The sequence below is a fragment of the Chaetodon auriga genome, chromosome 5, assembly GCF_051107435.1.
Source record: "Chaetodon auriga isolate fChaAug3 chromosome 5, fChaAug3.hap1, whole genome shotgun sequence".
Lineage (NCBI taxonomy): Eukaryota > Metazoa > Chordata > Actinopteri > Chaetodontiformes > Chaetodontidae > Chaetodon > Chaetodon auriga.
Genome location: NC_135078.1, coordinates 20,870,983 through 20,887,007, shown reverse-complemented (window position 1 = coordinate 20,887,007; position 16,025 = coordinate 20,870,983). Strand labels below are relative to the sequence as shown.

The 16,025-nt window shown below is 44.2% G+C and overlaps 1 protein-coding gene across 1 annotated transcript in view; it reads right to left on the bottom strand.

Moving 5' to 3' along the window:
• Positions 1–15,309, bottom strand: part of smtnb (smoothelin b) — a 49,120-nt gene extending 33,811 nt beyond the window's left edge. Inside the window, 2 exon segments of the mRNA XM_076730812.1 lie at positions 210–367; positions 14,970–15,309. Coding sequence (XP_076586927.1) covers positions 210–367; positions 14,970–15,020 — 209 coding nt within the window. The 5' untranslated portion in view covers positions 15,021–15,309.
• Positions 15,310–16,025: the final 716 nt, after the last annotated feature.

The window sequence follows — 16,025 nt, the reverse complement described above, 5'->3', positions numbered from 1 at the left end:
AGTTCATCCACATTCCTCAGCTCAATGACAGGAGCTGGGACATGTGTATTACTGACCTAGAAAACACTGAGGAGGCTCTGAGACAGCCAAATCAGCGCTAAGTAATGCAAGCAAATGATGTGAGAAAAACTAATTTGATGTGAGTCTCAGGACTGAGATGGTCGAAGGTAATCTGACACACGGACATACTTAACTTTCACGTAACTTACTTGTGCTGGTTCTCCTTGTCCTCCTGCTGTTTGAGGCGTGTGGGTCGAAATCTCTTGCTGGCCAGAGCGGCCTCCATGTCCTCGATCTCCCGCCTCCTCAGCTCCCGGATGGCCGAGCGGATGAGGCGTCTCTCGTCCAGATCCAAGGTTCCATCCAGCTTCACATACACCATAAAAGGACAAACAGAGGGCAAGAGGACAAACACAAGTGTCAAAAGTGTTGCCAACACAGCAGGACGGCAAGCATTTGGCTTGCAAACATGAACCACTTGTCACTCTTATATTTGCATCTTCGAGCGAGTGCACCACAGAGGCATGGTGAGGAAACGGCCACACAGTTATATAAGAATCCACTGCTTCAGCAAAGGGTCACAGGCTTGTTTTCAGTGTAACTACAGGGCGGCAGCATAGAGTTGTAGCTTTGACTTCTTTCAGCCGCCGTCTCTTGCGCTCTGTAATTAACCTTGTCAAACAAGGACAATAACATTCTGTTTATGAGAAGTGGCAGACTTTGAGCAGGGACAGACTGATTTTTCAGGCCTGCTACCAAAACCTGAGCTTTAGGTATTGGTGCCAATCTGATACCTGTGTTTAATTGACAAGCAATATGCCTCACTGTGTGTGAGAGACTTTCATGTATTAGACAACATCAGGCTTAAACATTGTTTTCCTCTCTTTGCGAAACAAAGTATAAGAAATAAATACATAGACTTACACTGAAAGTACTGACTTTCTTTAAATCATAATAATGGTAATACCAGATCGGTCCATTGTCTCCATTAAACGATCCAACAATTTGAGTCAGTATTGGGTCAATATCCAACGTCAGTATCAGTGCATTTCTACTCCAGCCAGAGTGAAGCTGAAGAAGACTTAGAGAGAGTTTGTCGTTCTTAGTCACACTGGCTGCTCTAGAAAAAGCAATGTTTATCTGCGGGTTGATCGGTCCACCGCTGTGGTCCTGACTAAAGTGTCTCAACAACTGTTGGACGGATTGCCATGAAATTTTGTGCAGGCGTTCACAGTCCCCAGATGATTATTCCTGCTGACTTTTGTGATCCTTTACTCTAGCACCACCACAAGTTTGACATTTGTGGTTCACCAGCAGGTTCGTGCTGTCATTGTGAGCATGTTAGCATGCTGATGTGAGCGTTTAGCTCAAAGTAATGCCGTGTCAAAGTTCAGCCCCACAGAGCGACCAGCATGCATGGGGTTAGGGTGGACTCTTAGTCTTGTAAATTATGGGAGTCTAATCAGCCTCACAGCTGACAGATAATAAATAGAAGTATCATTCAGGTGTGTGACATCCAGGCAGTATTAGACTACACCGCCATAGCTTAGACTTAAATGTGTGGCAGGGAGTTACAGGGTCAGCAGGGCCGATGGACGGCTTATAGATTGGTGATGACATGTGATCTGACTTCACTAATGGGAAAAGACAGGACCACCTGAGCAAGGTGCAGAAGATGAGAAACAGGCACGCCAACAGCTGGTGCTCGGCTATAAGAAAGGAGTGTGTTCAGCTCTCCGGGTCGAGCCATCAATCAGGCGTCTTCTTCTCTGGCTGTAATCCATCTTGGTTGAACAAGAGCCAGGCTGCAGGAGGCCCCCGAGATTCAGATGCTGAAGTGGCTCACTTAAAAACACTCGCTCAGCCATTTCATCGCTCTGAGTGACTATTAGCTAAACAGTTTATTTTTTCAAGCAAAAGGAGAGTAATTAGGGTGTGTATAAAAGCACGCCTGAAGACAGACACACCAGTCAGCGAGCTGGATGCTTTCATGTTAGCGACAGCCCTGAGCATGGGAGGGTAGAGGGAGCCCTCTCCTGTCATAGGAGAGACAGATCTCTCCTTTGGTCGACAGCGGGAACCTGTCAACACACGCAGAGATGAGCAGCTCCTGCTCCTCTGGCAGGCTTTTCTGATAAACTTCACGCACAAACACACACTTTAAGGTTTCCTGCTGCACCAGTTAAAACCTGCAGAGTCGAGACACAAACCCCTGCATGCCGACTGGTTTCTACTAGAGGGAGCTGGATTTGGTTGTTAAGCTAAGCCTTGCACCCTGATGGGTTGAAAAGGGAGTTGATGTGGCCCCCCTGCTGGGCCTGGAGGAGGAAGAGAGGGGGGTCTCACAAGAGATGAAGAGGGCGAGTGGTTTTGAGGTCTCGCTGTGGTTTGACCAAGTATGTAGCCCAAGCTGCACTAGCTCAAAGGGGCTCTCCTATATGCTATAATTTGTGGAACTTTAAAGTGCTGAGCTGACTGAAAATAATGGGTAAGAGGAGAAAGTGCTCAGAAAAGAAGAAAGGACATGAGGAAAGAGGAGGAGGATGAGAGGGGAAAGCAAAGCAGTTAGCAGGGAGAATGGATGACAAAGTGAAAAAGAGAAAAATGAAGGAGAGGCTGGACTTGGGTATGCCTAAAAATGGGCAGATGAGAGCTGGGTGGGAAAGGGCCAGGCCTCGCACGGGTCATTCCTCACATTCCTGCTGACTCACAAGGAAAGAGATGGTCGTGAAATCATGAACTGGGTTTGGATTCAACCCGCCAGTGAGACGAAACGACAACCAGGAGCGACAGCAGGCGGGTTTTTGATTGTGAAAGCAAGGAAATCACGAGAGGAGAGAGGAAATGAGAACACACTTGCTCATTTCTACCATTGTCCAGTGTCTGTCTCACATGCTTACACACACACACACTAACCAAACACTCGAGGGAGCCGTCTGTTACCACACTGTCAAGCTTAGTGCTGAATGAATGTCATGATGTGATTATACAGCCAGTCCACTGCCAAGTTTTAGGACTGACTGATTTATTTATTCATTATTGAGATATAACAGAACAGTCTGAAGGCTGGGCCTCGACTCAAAAACACTAACTTCTGCTTTGCATTTCAAAACAGGCTGCATTTTTTGGCCTTTGTACTGTGCATATCAGTTTAAACATGAATCATAATATTCAACAGTCAGAGAAAAAGGGCCAAACTCAGAGCATGTGATCCGCTGCAGCACTGTCCAAATCTTTCTAAATACAAGCACATCAGGAAGAATCAAAGTCATGATGTGATGATAAGAGATGAAAAACAATCCCTGCATGTGCATGTCAGCACTTTGAGTTTTACCAGAAGTTTTAAAAAGGACCAATCAGTGCACACATGGTCAAGTCAGTTTGGATTGGTTGCAACATGTATACGCTAAATTCAACCGGCCAATCCCGCTGGCAGGAGGCCAGCAGCTGTAACTGACTTTTCCTTTATGCATTTGAAAAGAGGGGGAAAAAAAACAAAAAACAAGTCAACCAATAACCTCCCTGCACAGGAAGGTAATGAGTGGGCGTAACACAAGCAAATAAAACACACCTTGAACTTGGGCGCCTGCCAAAGAAAACAGAGTAACCGTTCAAGTACCAGAGACGGAAACACACGGGTGCAGAGACAGAGTCCATTTGACAAAACCTCCACATGACAGTGGTTTACACAGAGAGTGAACTGTGTCCGTGGGAGGGGAGAGGGGGAAAAATAGCACCTTACACCAATGACCATGCCCAAAGGCATTTTTCAAACCAAGCCACAGACCTCTGGGTAACCAACTGTCAACTGTGGCACAAAACAACAACAACACTGTGACCCAGAGCGCCGTCGTTACACTCAGACAGAGAGCGTTTCACGCAGCATCACCTCCACTGCTAACAGACGTATGAGTCACAAATACGTAACACACAAATATGTTTTACTGAAAGCGATGCAGTCATCGAGACGTCACTGAGCTGTCAGCACATTTAATGATGGTGGTGGTGAGAGGGGGGGTTGGTCATGTTACAGTCTGGTCTGCTCTTCACCGGCTCTGAGAAAGCTGCCGTCACACCTGTCGGCCTCCGCAGTCACCTGACTCAGACCGTGAGATACAATGTAAGGAGCAGGATGGAGGAGGTGATTTAAGACTGATGGGGTCAGGACAAAAGATGCCATAGAAACTGAGGAAACTGATGGGTACTCTCTTAATTCAAATGCACTTCCTCGCTGATCTAAACCAGAAAATGATTACCTTATTTGGCAGGAATCTTACTGTGGTGAGGAGCTAGATACAAAAAAATGTTTTAATGTTTCACAAGCAGGCCTGCTAAGGCTTGTACTGCACTGCTGGTCGCTTTGAGTCACTTCCTGCCGAGCTGCAGCTTTCTATGGAGTCAAAACCTCAAACCTATCCAAAGACGTCCAACTGAAGAGGCTCAATCAATCAAGCCAATTAGAAAGCGTTCATGGTTTAGCGGTAATCCCGACCAGCTGGTGACACACTCCTGAGGACAGAAACACCCTCTGATCTCATCGAACACATGACAGAGACACACAGTTAAACATGATTTTTTGAAATTCTTGGGCTACATATGGCAACCGCCTCAGAAGTGGTCGAACATGGTAAGAACTCAAGGTTCTTCAGGTAGTTCAAACATACCAAGCTACTATTTAGTGGGTCTGCCGTCCATAGCTGAGCTAAATGCACACACTTTAACGACTACCTGTGGGTGCAGCAAAGAAACAGGATTAAATTAAAGCTGTGGAATTGAAAAGACTCTGCTCTGCTAAATCACTGTGCAAATGGAAAGCAAACGTTGTACAAGATCCAATTTGTCTTAATTTCATCTCTCTATTCTCTACTGCAGCCATTACAACACTTACTCACTGCGACTGGAACATGGATTAATCGATTAAAATCTGTCAAGTGCTCAAAGTTCCCATGGAAAGCATGGGAGTCCTGTTTACTTACTGAAGATATTTTAGGATTTGAATCCTCATTTTGTCTGCGCTGCCATAATTTCAGACTCTGTTTTTGTTTCGTGTGCAGCTGCATGTCTTTAGACAACATTTAGCATTCAAGAAGTTTGGCTTTGGGTGTTTTGGAAAAGAAAATGCCAATATTCCTCAAAGAAAGGTCCAGAAAATGGTAGAATTTTGGAACAGATCCTAAAACTCACATTGATTTGCAACAAAAGTATCACAAAATTTCAAATACTGAGCCCCCCATGCTTAATGTGCGTCTTCGGTTGTGTTGTGTGCTGCGGTTTACAAAGGTCGGGTCAAACACCACAGACCCACCCAGGCCTGTCTGGGAGCACCACGACCCCTCAAGCCGAGGCCTGACCTTTTGACTCCGGGTGGGTGTGCATGTGCTTAGCTGTTTCTGCGCTTAACACTTTCTACTTTGTGATGCATGACGTGTCGAGCAAATTCTCTGCCACAAAGGAGTATGTATGCTTTCTGTGAGAAATGTGTGTGTCTGCGCGTGCAAATCCACGTGCATGGGTATGAGTGAGAGGCAGGGGGTACGGTGTGTTTGTGCATGAAATGAGAGCTACAGTAATAATTTCCAGAGCAGGCTGAGGTTAGAGTGCAGCCAGGCAGCAGATCGGATCAGTGCTTTAAACTCACTTGTGTCAAGCCCACAAGTGAGTTTGCCCTTATAAGGACACGCGGGACACTCCTGGTAGCGGAGCTGAAGTGGATTACCAGCTGCCACCGAGAAAGCTGGACTGCCACAGACATTGAGACAGACACAAATAAACAACCGTGAATGACTGAGAGGGTGAGAAAGTCCAAAAATATGTTTTTTTCATCCTTGAAGTTCCTTGTTGCTTTGCTTTAAGGCAAAACTCCAGTCTGCATCAGGTGGAAGCCCATAAATCATTTCTCAGCGCCTCAGGAAAACAGTGCATGTGCACAGTAGACCAACACACACAGACACCACACCCACTGAAAATTCTGAATAACATCAGGTACATGAGAGCGCTGCACGCCAAGGGCCTTGTGCTTTCTCAGACAAGGGAGTTTCAGTCACCTCTCAGTACAATAATTAACAAAGACACAAAGCAGACTCAAGGTTAACACTCATTGTGCTGCAGTGCACACTAAGCCTTCATTGCCTAGTGACAAAAAAGAGAACCTGTGAAATACACAAGTCAGGGAGAAGGATTACTGCACATGTGGCAACGGGCTCTATTCGTATGCAGCTACACGTGTGGGAAGGCTTAACCTTTATTAATAACTGGATGGTAGGACAGAGGCCCCGAGCAGACCTGGGAAAACAGTGTCCCCTTTACACTTGAGGTAGCAGGCATAAAGAATGGATGCATGGAGGAATGCATGTGGGTCAGAGGGGGGTACAGGCATCAAGAATGCTCTATAGGACTGTAACGATGCACTGAAGACAGATCTGAACTCACATGCGTTGTTTCTGACTTGCGTTAGTCTTACATTAGTGCAGTCGACTCTGCATGCTGATGGATTAATCAGCCCACACTTGATTGTGCACACGTGGTCAATGCTCTGATCTAAACTGTAAAATAGTGACCTTTCAGCTCTGTGCAGGACCTCAAAGTAGTTTCCAATCTTGCAGCCTCGTTGCATATCTAACCATTCTACCATAAAATCAACCACAGACGAACATTTTTCTCTTTGGCTTGATCCACAGCCTCCGTGAGACGTTTTGGCCCATTTTGCAGTCTGGCTTCACACAGTTTGTCCCCACTGAATGTTGTCTCTCTGCAGAGCTGCAGGTCAGGTCACAGAGAGGGATCCAGGTCAGTAACAGCCCGGTCGGGACAACTGTGCCCCACATTTGGGAGCTGGCCTAATCAAAAGGGTTTCACTTCGGCCAACGTAGGCAAAAAGCTGCCTCATTATTCTGCCACAGACTGCCAAACCTACGCAGTACATGCAGACTAAGTGTGAACATTACTTAAGCATCCATTCACTATGACAATAGCCTTAGTCTGAGGGCATTTTGCTCTGTCATACTGGGTCAAATGTTGGCTTTGTTTGGCAATGTTTTGTGGGTTTTTACTTTATTGACTCAATTCTGCACCAAAATGAAGGAAAGCAATGGAGAATTGATGCAGCAGAACCACAGATAGAGTTTCTTATTCCACATGTTCTTCAATGTCAAAAGTGGCACCTCCACTATTCACAATGCAACGTGACCAACAACAGTTCAGAATGAGATTCAGGTGTATTAAACTAGTTTAGCAGCAGCATCATCACTTTCCGTTACATTATCCTGGATATTCAATGCCACTGCATTGGTTTTCCGGGCTGAACTTGTTTTCGTCAGTATTTCTTTGTTTAAAGTTATCATAACCAATCATAGGAAACCAATGGAGGAGGGGAACTGTCCACTGTTTGTCGGTATCTGATACAGTATGACAGATTTCAGCAGGAAGGAGCCTCTATTAAAAAAAAAAAAAAAAAAAGAGATAAGAACAACTGCATTGGATCCTGTGCTTCAGCTGGTCTTGTCCTGTGATAAGACCCAGGTCACAGCAGGAGCCACAGCATCATGAATCTTCTCCAAATATGGGACATCACTGGTCAAACTGAGGCCCTGCGTGACTGACTGTTTTGGCTTAATGAGGGAAGAGCCAGGAGGTGAGAGGGATGTCCCACAGGAGGAAACAGAGGGGGAGTTGCAGCACTTTGGGAGGCTGCAGAGCACAAACAGTTTGTTCAAATAGATCCAAGAGAGCCAGCCATGCTGACTCCGAAGCTCCACAGTAACAAAGCTAAACGAAATTTAACAGATCAGCTGTTACATCTTAAAAATGCCACAACATTAACAACGGTGGGTTGGAAAGCAAAACATCAACATCCGCTGGACAATTTCTAGCGGATCTCAGGAAATGGCTCTTTCCTGGGGGAGTCAAGATAGAAAACTCCAAAACCACAGTGTTTCTCTGTGACTGCATCTCATTTTTTCTCTCTTTCATCTGCTGTATTTCCCATTTTAAAGCACGATTATTTTCCAAGCTAATGAAATGTGATATTTTAGATGTTTTTTTCTCCTGCTTTAATTCAGTACGCGACTTGGCAGAAGGCCCAAAACATCTCTGGTCCTGCAGAGTGCTGCATGCTGTTTCCTGTGTGCTATTTTTCTCTATAAACAGAGCCACACCTTCGTATTCCAATGTAAAGCCAAAGAGTGCTGAAACTGCACCAAAGCCCTGCAATAGCACCAAACAAGTCCGAATCTGTGTTTGGGCAAAGCAAACGGGTGATGAGCATCAAAAGGCATCTTAACAGCATCTCAGTGATGACCAAAGTCACAGCTGTCTCTCAACTGTCCAGAGCCTCCTCATTTCATCTTAAGCGGACATTAGCCAAGTTTTGAACCAATTAAACACACACGATTTTCAGTTTGATCTTCAAATCCTCTTCAATTCGATGAGGTCTTACGAAAACTTGACATTAAAGATTAAGCATGGCCACCTCTGAAACAGTAGCCAAAAAGCAGATTGGACACATCTGGCAAGAGTTTTGTCTGAGTCTAAAACACCTGGAAAACAGTCTAAACAGGATCTTAGAGTGTCTGTCCCCCTCTGAGCATCTGAGAGCATTAAAGCTCACTTCACTAACCAGAGACGCCTGGTGGTAGTGAATGAGACAGAGGACAAAAGGCACACCTCCAATCCCTTATCCAGACCTTTTCCATTTGGCAGAATGATGATCCACACAGATGGAGAGCAGTCGCAGAGACCTTCTCTGCTGGATCACTTACCACTCAGATGCAAAAACCAGAGCAGCTCTGACAGCAGAGTCTGTCTCATATCTGATGCTTACAAAAGCTGGTTGACACCCTCCATCTATCAAGGAAGAATACACTGTATTAATCTATTGAGCCTATACTGCACAGATCATGTGACTGAGGTGAGTTTTCTGCAGCAGTAGCAGCAGTGTCACCTGTCACCTCCTTCTGTAGCCACAGGTGTTGTTTATTCCCTCTGTCGTGCTCAATGTCACACCACTGAGTGCATTTTCATTAAATTTGTGGAGGTGTTGACCACTGCTATGGAGCAATGTTTTCCCAAGTGCGTCCTGTTTTGTTTCTATCCTGCACACGAACGGCAAAGCAGATGCACAGGGATAATGAACATCCTGCCGCCGGCCTCACGCTTTTCTGCTGCTCGACAGTAGGAGGTGGTAAAGTGCCAAGAAATGTAGAAATGCACCAAGAAAGTCAGCGAAGAAGATTGCAGGCTAGCAAACATGGATGTAAGTTTTGCACGATTTATGATTAAGTGCCTATTAGCCCACGAAGGTGTTAGCACATTTGTTCATTTGTGTATGTCACCACGAATGATGTATTTTTCATTATAGATCTGTATAATTCACAGACATGGAGTGTAAGAAGTGGTATGTTTAGTTTACATTGTGAAACACTTGCTCATGCACAGTACGAAACATTAATTCACTTACTTTAAGAATGTAATCACATTACTTCACTGGCACAAGCTTCATGAACCCATTTCAGGTTTGTTTCTTCTACCAAGTGTTTAACTGTCATATTATTCTTTTATGACGTTTTAAAACGACAAAACAGCGCCTGGCGTCCTGCTCCTGGGTGAAATACTGCTCCTCACGTTCAGACGCCAGCTTACGCTTCCAAAGTATCCAACATTTCAAAATGACAAAACAATACCAAGTATCCTCTTTAGTAAGGAAATATGACACACTGAACTCAATTTCAACTTTAAACGAGGAGTAAATATTTGCTGAAAGGCATCGGAAAAGCGTGCTCCATTTACTCTGAATTATTGTTCCAGAGCAGCAAACTTCAAACTTAAAGGCCACAGACCAAAAATAGACTTTGGTGGAGTTTACATGCACATCATCTCAAAGTTCACCGCTTTTCTTTTCTCATCCTTTCAGAGCCAAAAATGGCGGGCTATTTATAGCAGTATCCAGTAACAAAAGTTTCCTGTTTTATCAAACAAACAAGAGGCTTCTTATCTCTCGGCTCCCTGGCTGTGTATTTGGATATTCACCGTCAGAGGCTGAAGTCTGCAGGCTGTAACTCAACCGTTTGTGTTGCTGTGACGGACTCACTTCTGTCACTGCAACAGTGCAGATAACTTAGTTTCTCAAGCGTCAGTTGAGAAGGAAAAACTGCCCTGACTGATGAACTGTTCACAAGCCGTTTCTTCATTACCTCCTCGCTGACAGCTTTGAAACCTAATCATACAGGAAATACTTTCTGGAAATGTGAGGGTAGTAAATGTCTGTGAGAATGATGACAGGCTCAGCAGAGAAAAATCAGGTGTGCACTGTGAACGCTCTTTCAAAAATAGCCTGTAAATAGAGGTCAAAGGCACTTCACCAACAGCATAAACACCGAAGCAGCAGGTGTTATGAATGGTCAGGAGCATAAAACACTTAAGACTCTTCTGTGAGTGTGTGTATGGAGCAAGGAGCAGGGGAGCTGTATTCAAAGGAGGAACTGTTGCATGCAACAGCTTGTATCTGAAACACTCTGCAGCCGCTTTGAAGAAAGAAAAATGCTTTTTTAAGATCGTTGATGAGGCTCAGGTCAAGTCTTGTAGTATCATGTTGCTGCAGTTTTGGGGCTTTCAGTTGAAACTTTCCTTCAGGGCTGAAGGCAAAGACAATTTTCATTAGCAATTAGTCTGCTGATTATTTGTAAGTAACATTTTTTTGACCAGCTGTCCCAAAAATATTAAGCTTCCTTATCATGTCAACAAAGAAAGGCCTCAAATCTTCACATGTGAGAAACTGAAGCCAGCCAATGTTTAAAAAATGTAATATTAATCCATTATCATAAGAGTTACCGATTCATTTTCTGTTGATTGACCAGTCGTTGCAGCTCTATGTTGCTTCAAGAAAATACCATCAAAATTGAGTGAGAAGACATTTTTAAGCAAACATGGCCCCTGATGACATTTGCGTGAAGTGTTAGACTATATTAAAAAGAAAAAAAACACTGCACACAGATCCTAAAATGTCCCAGACGGTTATATAATGCAGGATAATTTTTCCGAATTATTCGTTCCTGATGATGAGGCTGACATTTTGGACCATGTCTCCGGGGGTAAGGAGAACCTGGGACCGTACTGAGAGCCCACAAAACAAACCCATTCTTCCTCTCCGACTGTAACCGTTGAGACCTTGTCAACGCACAAAGGGTCCAGAGAGCCATAAAACCAAGACCCAGGGGTCCCGTATATCACCGAGGAGGGACCTCAGAGTGAAACTGCCCTATTTTAAACATGTGTGAATGCTTCTTGCTCACCAGGGAGAGGGGACGGTCACAGGGCTGGCAAGACAAGTTACAAATCATTATGTGAGACTTCCAGCATGTGAAATCAGCCCAGCAGGCGCCACAGGCGGAAAAGTCTCCAAGCGGTCACGTCAGTTCAAAAATGAAAAGACAGACTTGTGCATTAGCAGACCACAAACTGTAAAAAGACAATAAGGTATCGGATTCCATGCATATATTGACATTTTACTCATTTGTGAGCTTGTAAGAGGTCACACTTTGACTTCCTGCAAACCTCCGATGGTGCGGCGCAGCAGGGAGGGGTTTCAGAGATAATTAGAAGGGAGATCATGGCGTGGCTGACAGATGCTTAAGCAAACCTTATTCTTAGCTGAGTAGACAGGTGTACAAATGCCACAACAACAGCCACCTGTAGATCAGGCTGGTCCTGCAGGTTTGACATATGCACACAGGAAACTATTGCCCCACAGCAGATTCAAGGGCAGAACAACTGATAATCATCACCCTCAGAGCTGGCAGCCAGCTGATAAAATCTATTTTGAGTGACAGTGGTTGGAGTGGTTTGGTTCGTCTCTGAGTGGCCTCAGCAGCTTTTGTCTTCTTCTGTCCGCAGATCGTAAGCACCAGACAGATGACCCGCCGCAAACATCCTCTCCCGAAGAAACTGGGGGACCAACTGATTGTTTCTGTGGATATTCAAATAATGGCGGTGGCGAAGAGAAAGGAAAAATGCTTTTCCTGGTTGCCATGGAGGGGATTAAATGAGCAATATAAAAGGCAGTCTGGGCTTTGAATAGAAGTGCAGAGATGGGATTAGTGGCGTTAGAGAGGCCGCCATATGACCTTCTGACTGTTTAGTTCATTAAGTACAACACAGGCCTGGAGGTTGTGTTCGTTATCCGACTATTGTTTGATAGAAGCTCCTCCACTCGGCTTTACTGCCGGTTTAATTAAGCCTGAGCATCTCTGAATGCCCATCATCTTTCACTAGAGCCCTGAAAAACAATTGGTCATTCACAAACTCCTCAGCAATCTCTGAGTATAAACACCGCAGGACGGGGTGTTAGATTTCATAAAAACTAAACACAGAAAGGCTCCATCCGGGTCTCTGTGGAGCTGAATCTCAATTCCAGCACAAGTTTAATCACAGTTTGCTTCCCTTCATTCAGGAGTCCGCTGTGGAAAACCCTGACACTCGAGTCACCACAAACATCATCAGTGAAATTGTGGGATCTTGGTGACCTTAAAGCCGGTGGTCACATGTGAGGGAGGGAAGCTGTGGGGAAGACGCTCCGCACCAAGAAGGAGAAGCATTTCAAACCGACCTCAGCAACGCGTCGAGCGTCAGTGTCACATGAATTCCAGCGTCTGTCTGATTCGTGTTGTCCTGCTGCTGCAGCTCTCCGGACAATGACGGCAGTTTTGCAGCGAGCTCGCGCAGGACGCGGGCCACACAGGAAGAGCCAGACGATAATTACAATGAGCTGAGGTCTAACGTCGCGAAATTATTGGAAAATATTGATATGAAGCCAGGGACTCAACTACAACTATAAATCTACGACAAACGCAGCATTAGAAAACTCAAGAGGTCCAGCAGAAAGCATTTTCAGCCCTTCCTCCATTAGATTCATTTTAACTCCTTCACATCTTTCCTACTTTGATTGTCTATAAATAACCTCATAAATCCACTGATCAAAGCAACCAATACTCCAGCCGCTGATAAATCATTACGCTGAAAGTATTATTTGCTCACTATCATCTTGTTCTCCCACTATTATAATGTCACTTGTGATAAAGGTTTGGCCTTTAAGTGATTTATGAGAAGAAAGTGCTTGGCCAGGCGATTCCAGACTTTGGGGAAATAGTGGACTGGCTGTCTTTGTGCAGTTTAAAGAGTCTCAGGCAGGTCAACAAAACATCACATTTATACCCTGCCTGCTTCCAGAGTAAACAGCCTTTAATGGTCGGGGTTACTGATCTTTAAGAACATGAATCTAAATGTTTTTCTGGGAGGGCCTCTCCTTGAAGCGCGCAGTCTTGGGAAAGCAGCCGGTGAGGAGAAGTTCAAGTCAGATTCTGTACTTCAATCTGGCTGACTGACAACCGTATGTCACCCCTACTGTAATGACACAAACCCCTTCTTTGTTTTATATTCCCAATAGTTGCGATGACAGGATGAAAGACCTGAGTCAGGCTCGAAGAAACCAGATGTTACATGTTCAGCTGTTGCATATGTGCAAGTGTGGCTCAGACAAACCCAGCGTAAGTATGTCCAAACCTAGAACAGGCTGACTCACGCCTCCCTGTAAAAGTGTCGGTGCGTTACAGGTGTCACGATGTGCGCCAGACATGCTTCACCTTCCTCTGTCTCAAGAAATAATTAGAACATGATTCATGTCGCTGTGAATCAGGACGTCCCTTTTGTCCATAAGCTCCCTGTATCAATACTGATCTGCTGCTCACATTTGTGACATAATGTCTACTTCAGCACTGGACAAAACATTAATATGTCAACGTGAATCACCTGCAGGTGAAATGAATGTTACTTTCTGACAATATTTTGCAATAGAGATACGTCTGATGCGCGTCATCATGTGCAATCACAGCCTTCATAGGTTAAAGTTTGGGCGAGAAGTAGAGGAACAGTTTTCTTCATGGGTCAGTCTGTGTCTGATAGACTGAGTGGCACCTTCAAAATGTTTTTTTCCTCGATCACCTGTCCAGAACTCAGAGGTTTTAAATTTACAATGATATTAAATAGAGAAAACAACAAATCCTCACATTTGACGGGTTGAAATGAGCAGGCGACAAACGACTTCAACAGTCAGTCGCTTTTATTAAACTACTGGCAATTTAGCAAAATCAATTTGTCGACTTTTAAAACTAGTTTACGCACAAAAACACCAAACAAGTGTCTGTGCAGGTGTTCAACAGTTACAGTGATAAGACATTGAAAATTCACTGCTCACATTCTTAGACATGCCATTCAACCTGCAACTAACAATTATTTTAATTATCATTTAATCTGCCAGTAATTTTCTATTAATCTACTGTTTATTCTATGAAATATAAAAAAGATGACCGTTAAAAGACCCAAACTGATCTCCTTGAATGTCATTTTGTCCCGTCAACAGTCAAATACCTAAAGAAATGAAACAATGGTGTAAAAAAAAAAAAAAAAAAAAAAAAGATTGAAACAAATGGTTTTTAGAGTAGTTGCTCATTAATTGCGGGTGACTGACTAAGTGTTCTGCACTGAGGATGTACCACAGTCTGTAACGGCGCAGAGGGCTTCAAGAATCTCTGTTTGTATGGATTAATCAAACTGTCATGTATGAATAATCAAGGACAGACATGAAAACAACATTAATGTCATTCTGATGAGTTGGAAAAAGGATGTTTTAGTAGTATGGCTAACACTGAAATATGCAATATGTAGTAACAATTACATATTCAGACCAGTATAAAAAACAAATTAATTCACTTTTCCTAATAACACCTCTGATACAACATTTGATGCACAGGTGCAGTATTGTGCAAATCAAAGATTCTGAACTGAGCTACACGCCTGGCTGCACAGACTTATAGGAATATAAACCCCCCTGTTTTCCAGGCAGGTAGCAGTGACACCACAGTGGTCCACTTCCATGAACAGCATGGAGCTTCACTCCAGGACATCTCCATTCATCCACTCACCAGGGCTCGCAGGGAGGACTCATCCAGCGCCGAGTAACTCTCCAGAGACATGTCAACCTGTCCTGTCCGGCTCAGGTGAGACGAGAAGGTCTGGGCGGAGAGTCTTGTTGTGATCTGGTTCCCCCGGTCAACGTGTGGTCTACCACCTGCACGACTTGTAGCAGTTTGGGTGCCTTTTCTTTTTTTCTTTTTTTTAAGCGCAGTCTGTTTCAATCTTCAGCCAAAGTCAGAAACTTCCTCTCAGTCAGCGATGATTAACCCGTGTCCGCCTCACGGAGAGCATATTCCGGTCCTCTTCAGTCGGCTCTGGAGTTGCCGTGGAAGCAGAAAACAGGCCCACACTCTCTTTCAAGGGGACGTTGGGAGCTTTTTGAACAGAGGATTCCCACTGAAAGGTGTAACCCCGCCCCTCGCCCCGGCGTCTCCCGACGCTCATTCAAAGCGCGCCGCTCTGCGGGAAGGCACAAAACAGCGACCATGTATGGGAGGTGATTAGTGCCACTTGTCAGCCACCGAAGCCCTACTCAGCTCAAATATTGGTATTTTAAAAGACATTCATGAAATCAGACCCCGTTTTTAATACTGTTGTGTGCATTTTTTTCAACAGCAGCCATTCATGTATTTATATTTTGTCATTTCCTCTCTAGTAGTTTCCGTTGGTGGCATCCACCACTCAGACACCAAAGAGAAAAAATACATATATATTTTTTTATATTAACAACGGCTCAACACAAATAACTAAATAATTGTCTCTAATTATAACTAGTACCTAATTAGAGTATTAGGAAATTAAAAACCTGGAAAACAAACCAATCACATTTGATCTCCCAGTGTCTAAATGCTGTTTGAAATCCCCAAAGCAGGAAGAGACTTGTGGTAATGAAATAGAGTATTTATTTAATTGTTCTCAAAGTATTAATTAAAATTTTTAAATAAGTGTGAACATACTGGAATTTGAAACACTGACGAGAGCAGAAAGGAAAACAAACTCAGTGTGGTCAATGGCAGCCACGGCTCTGTCTGCAGTATATTATAAAGAACAGTTCCCATTTGTCC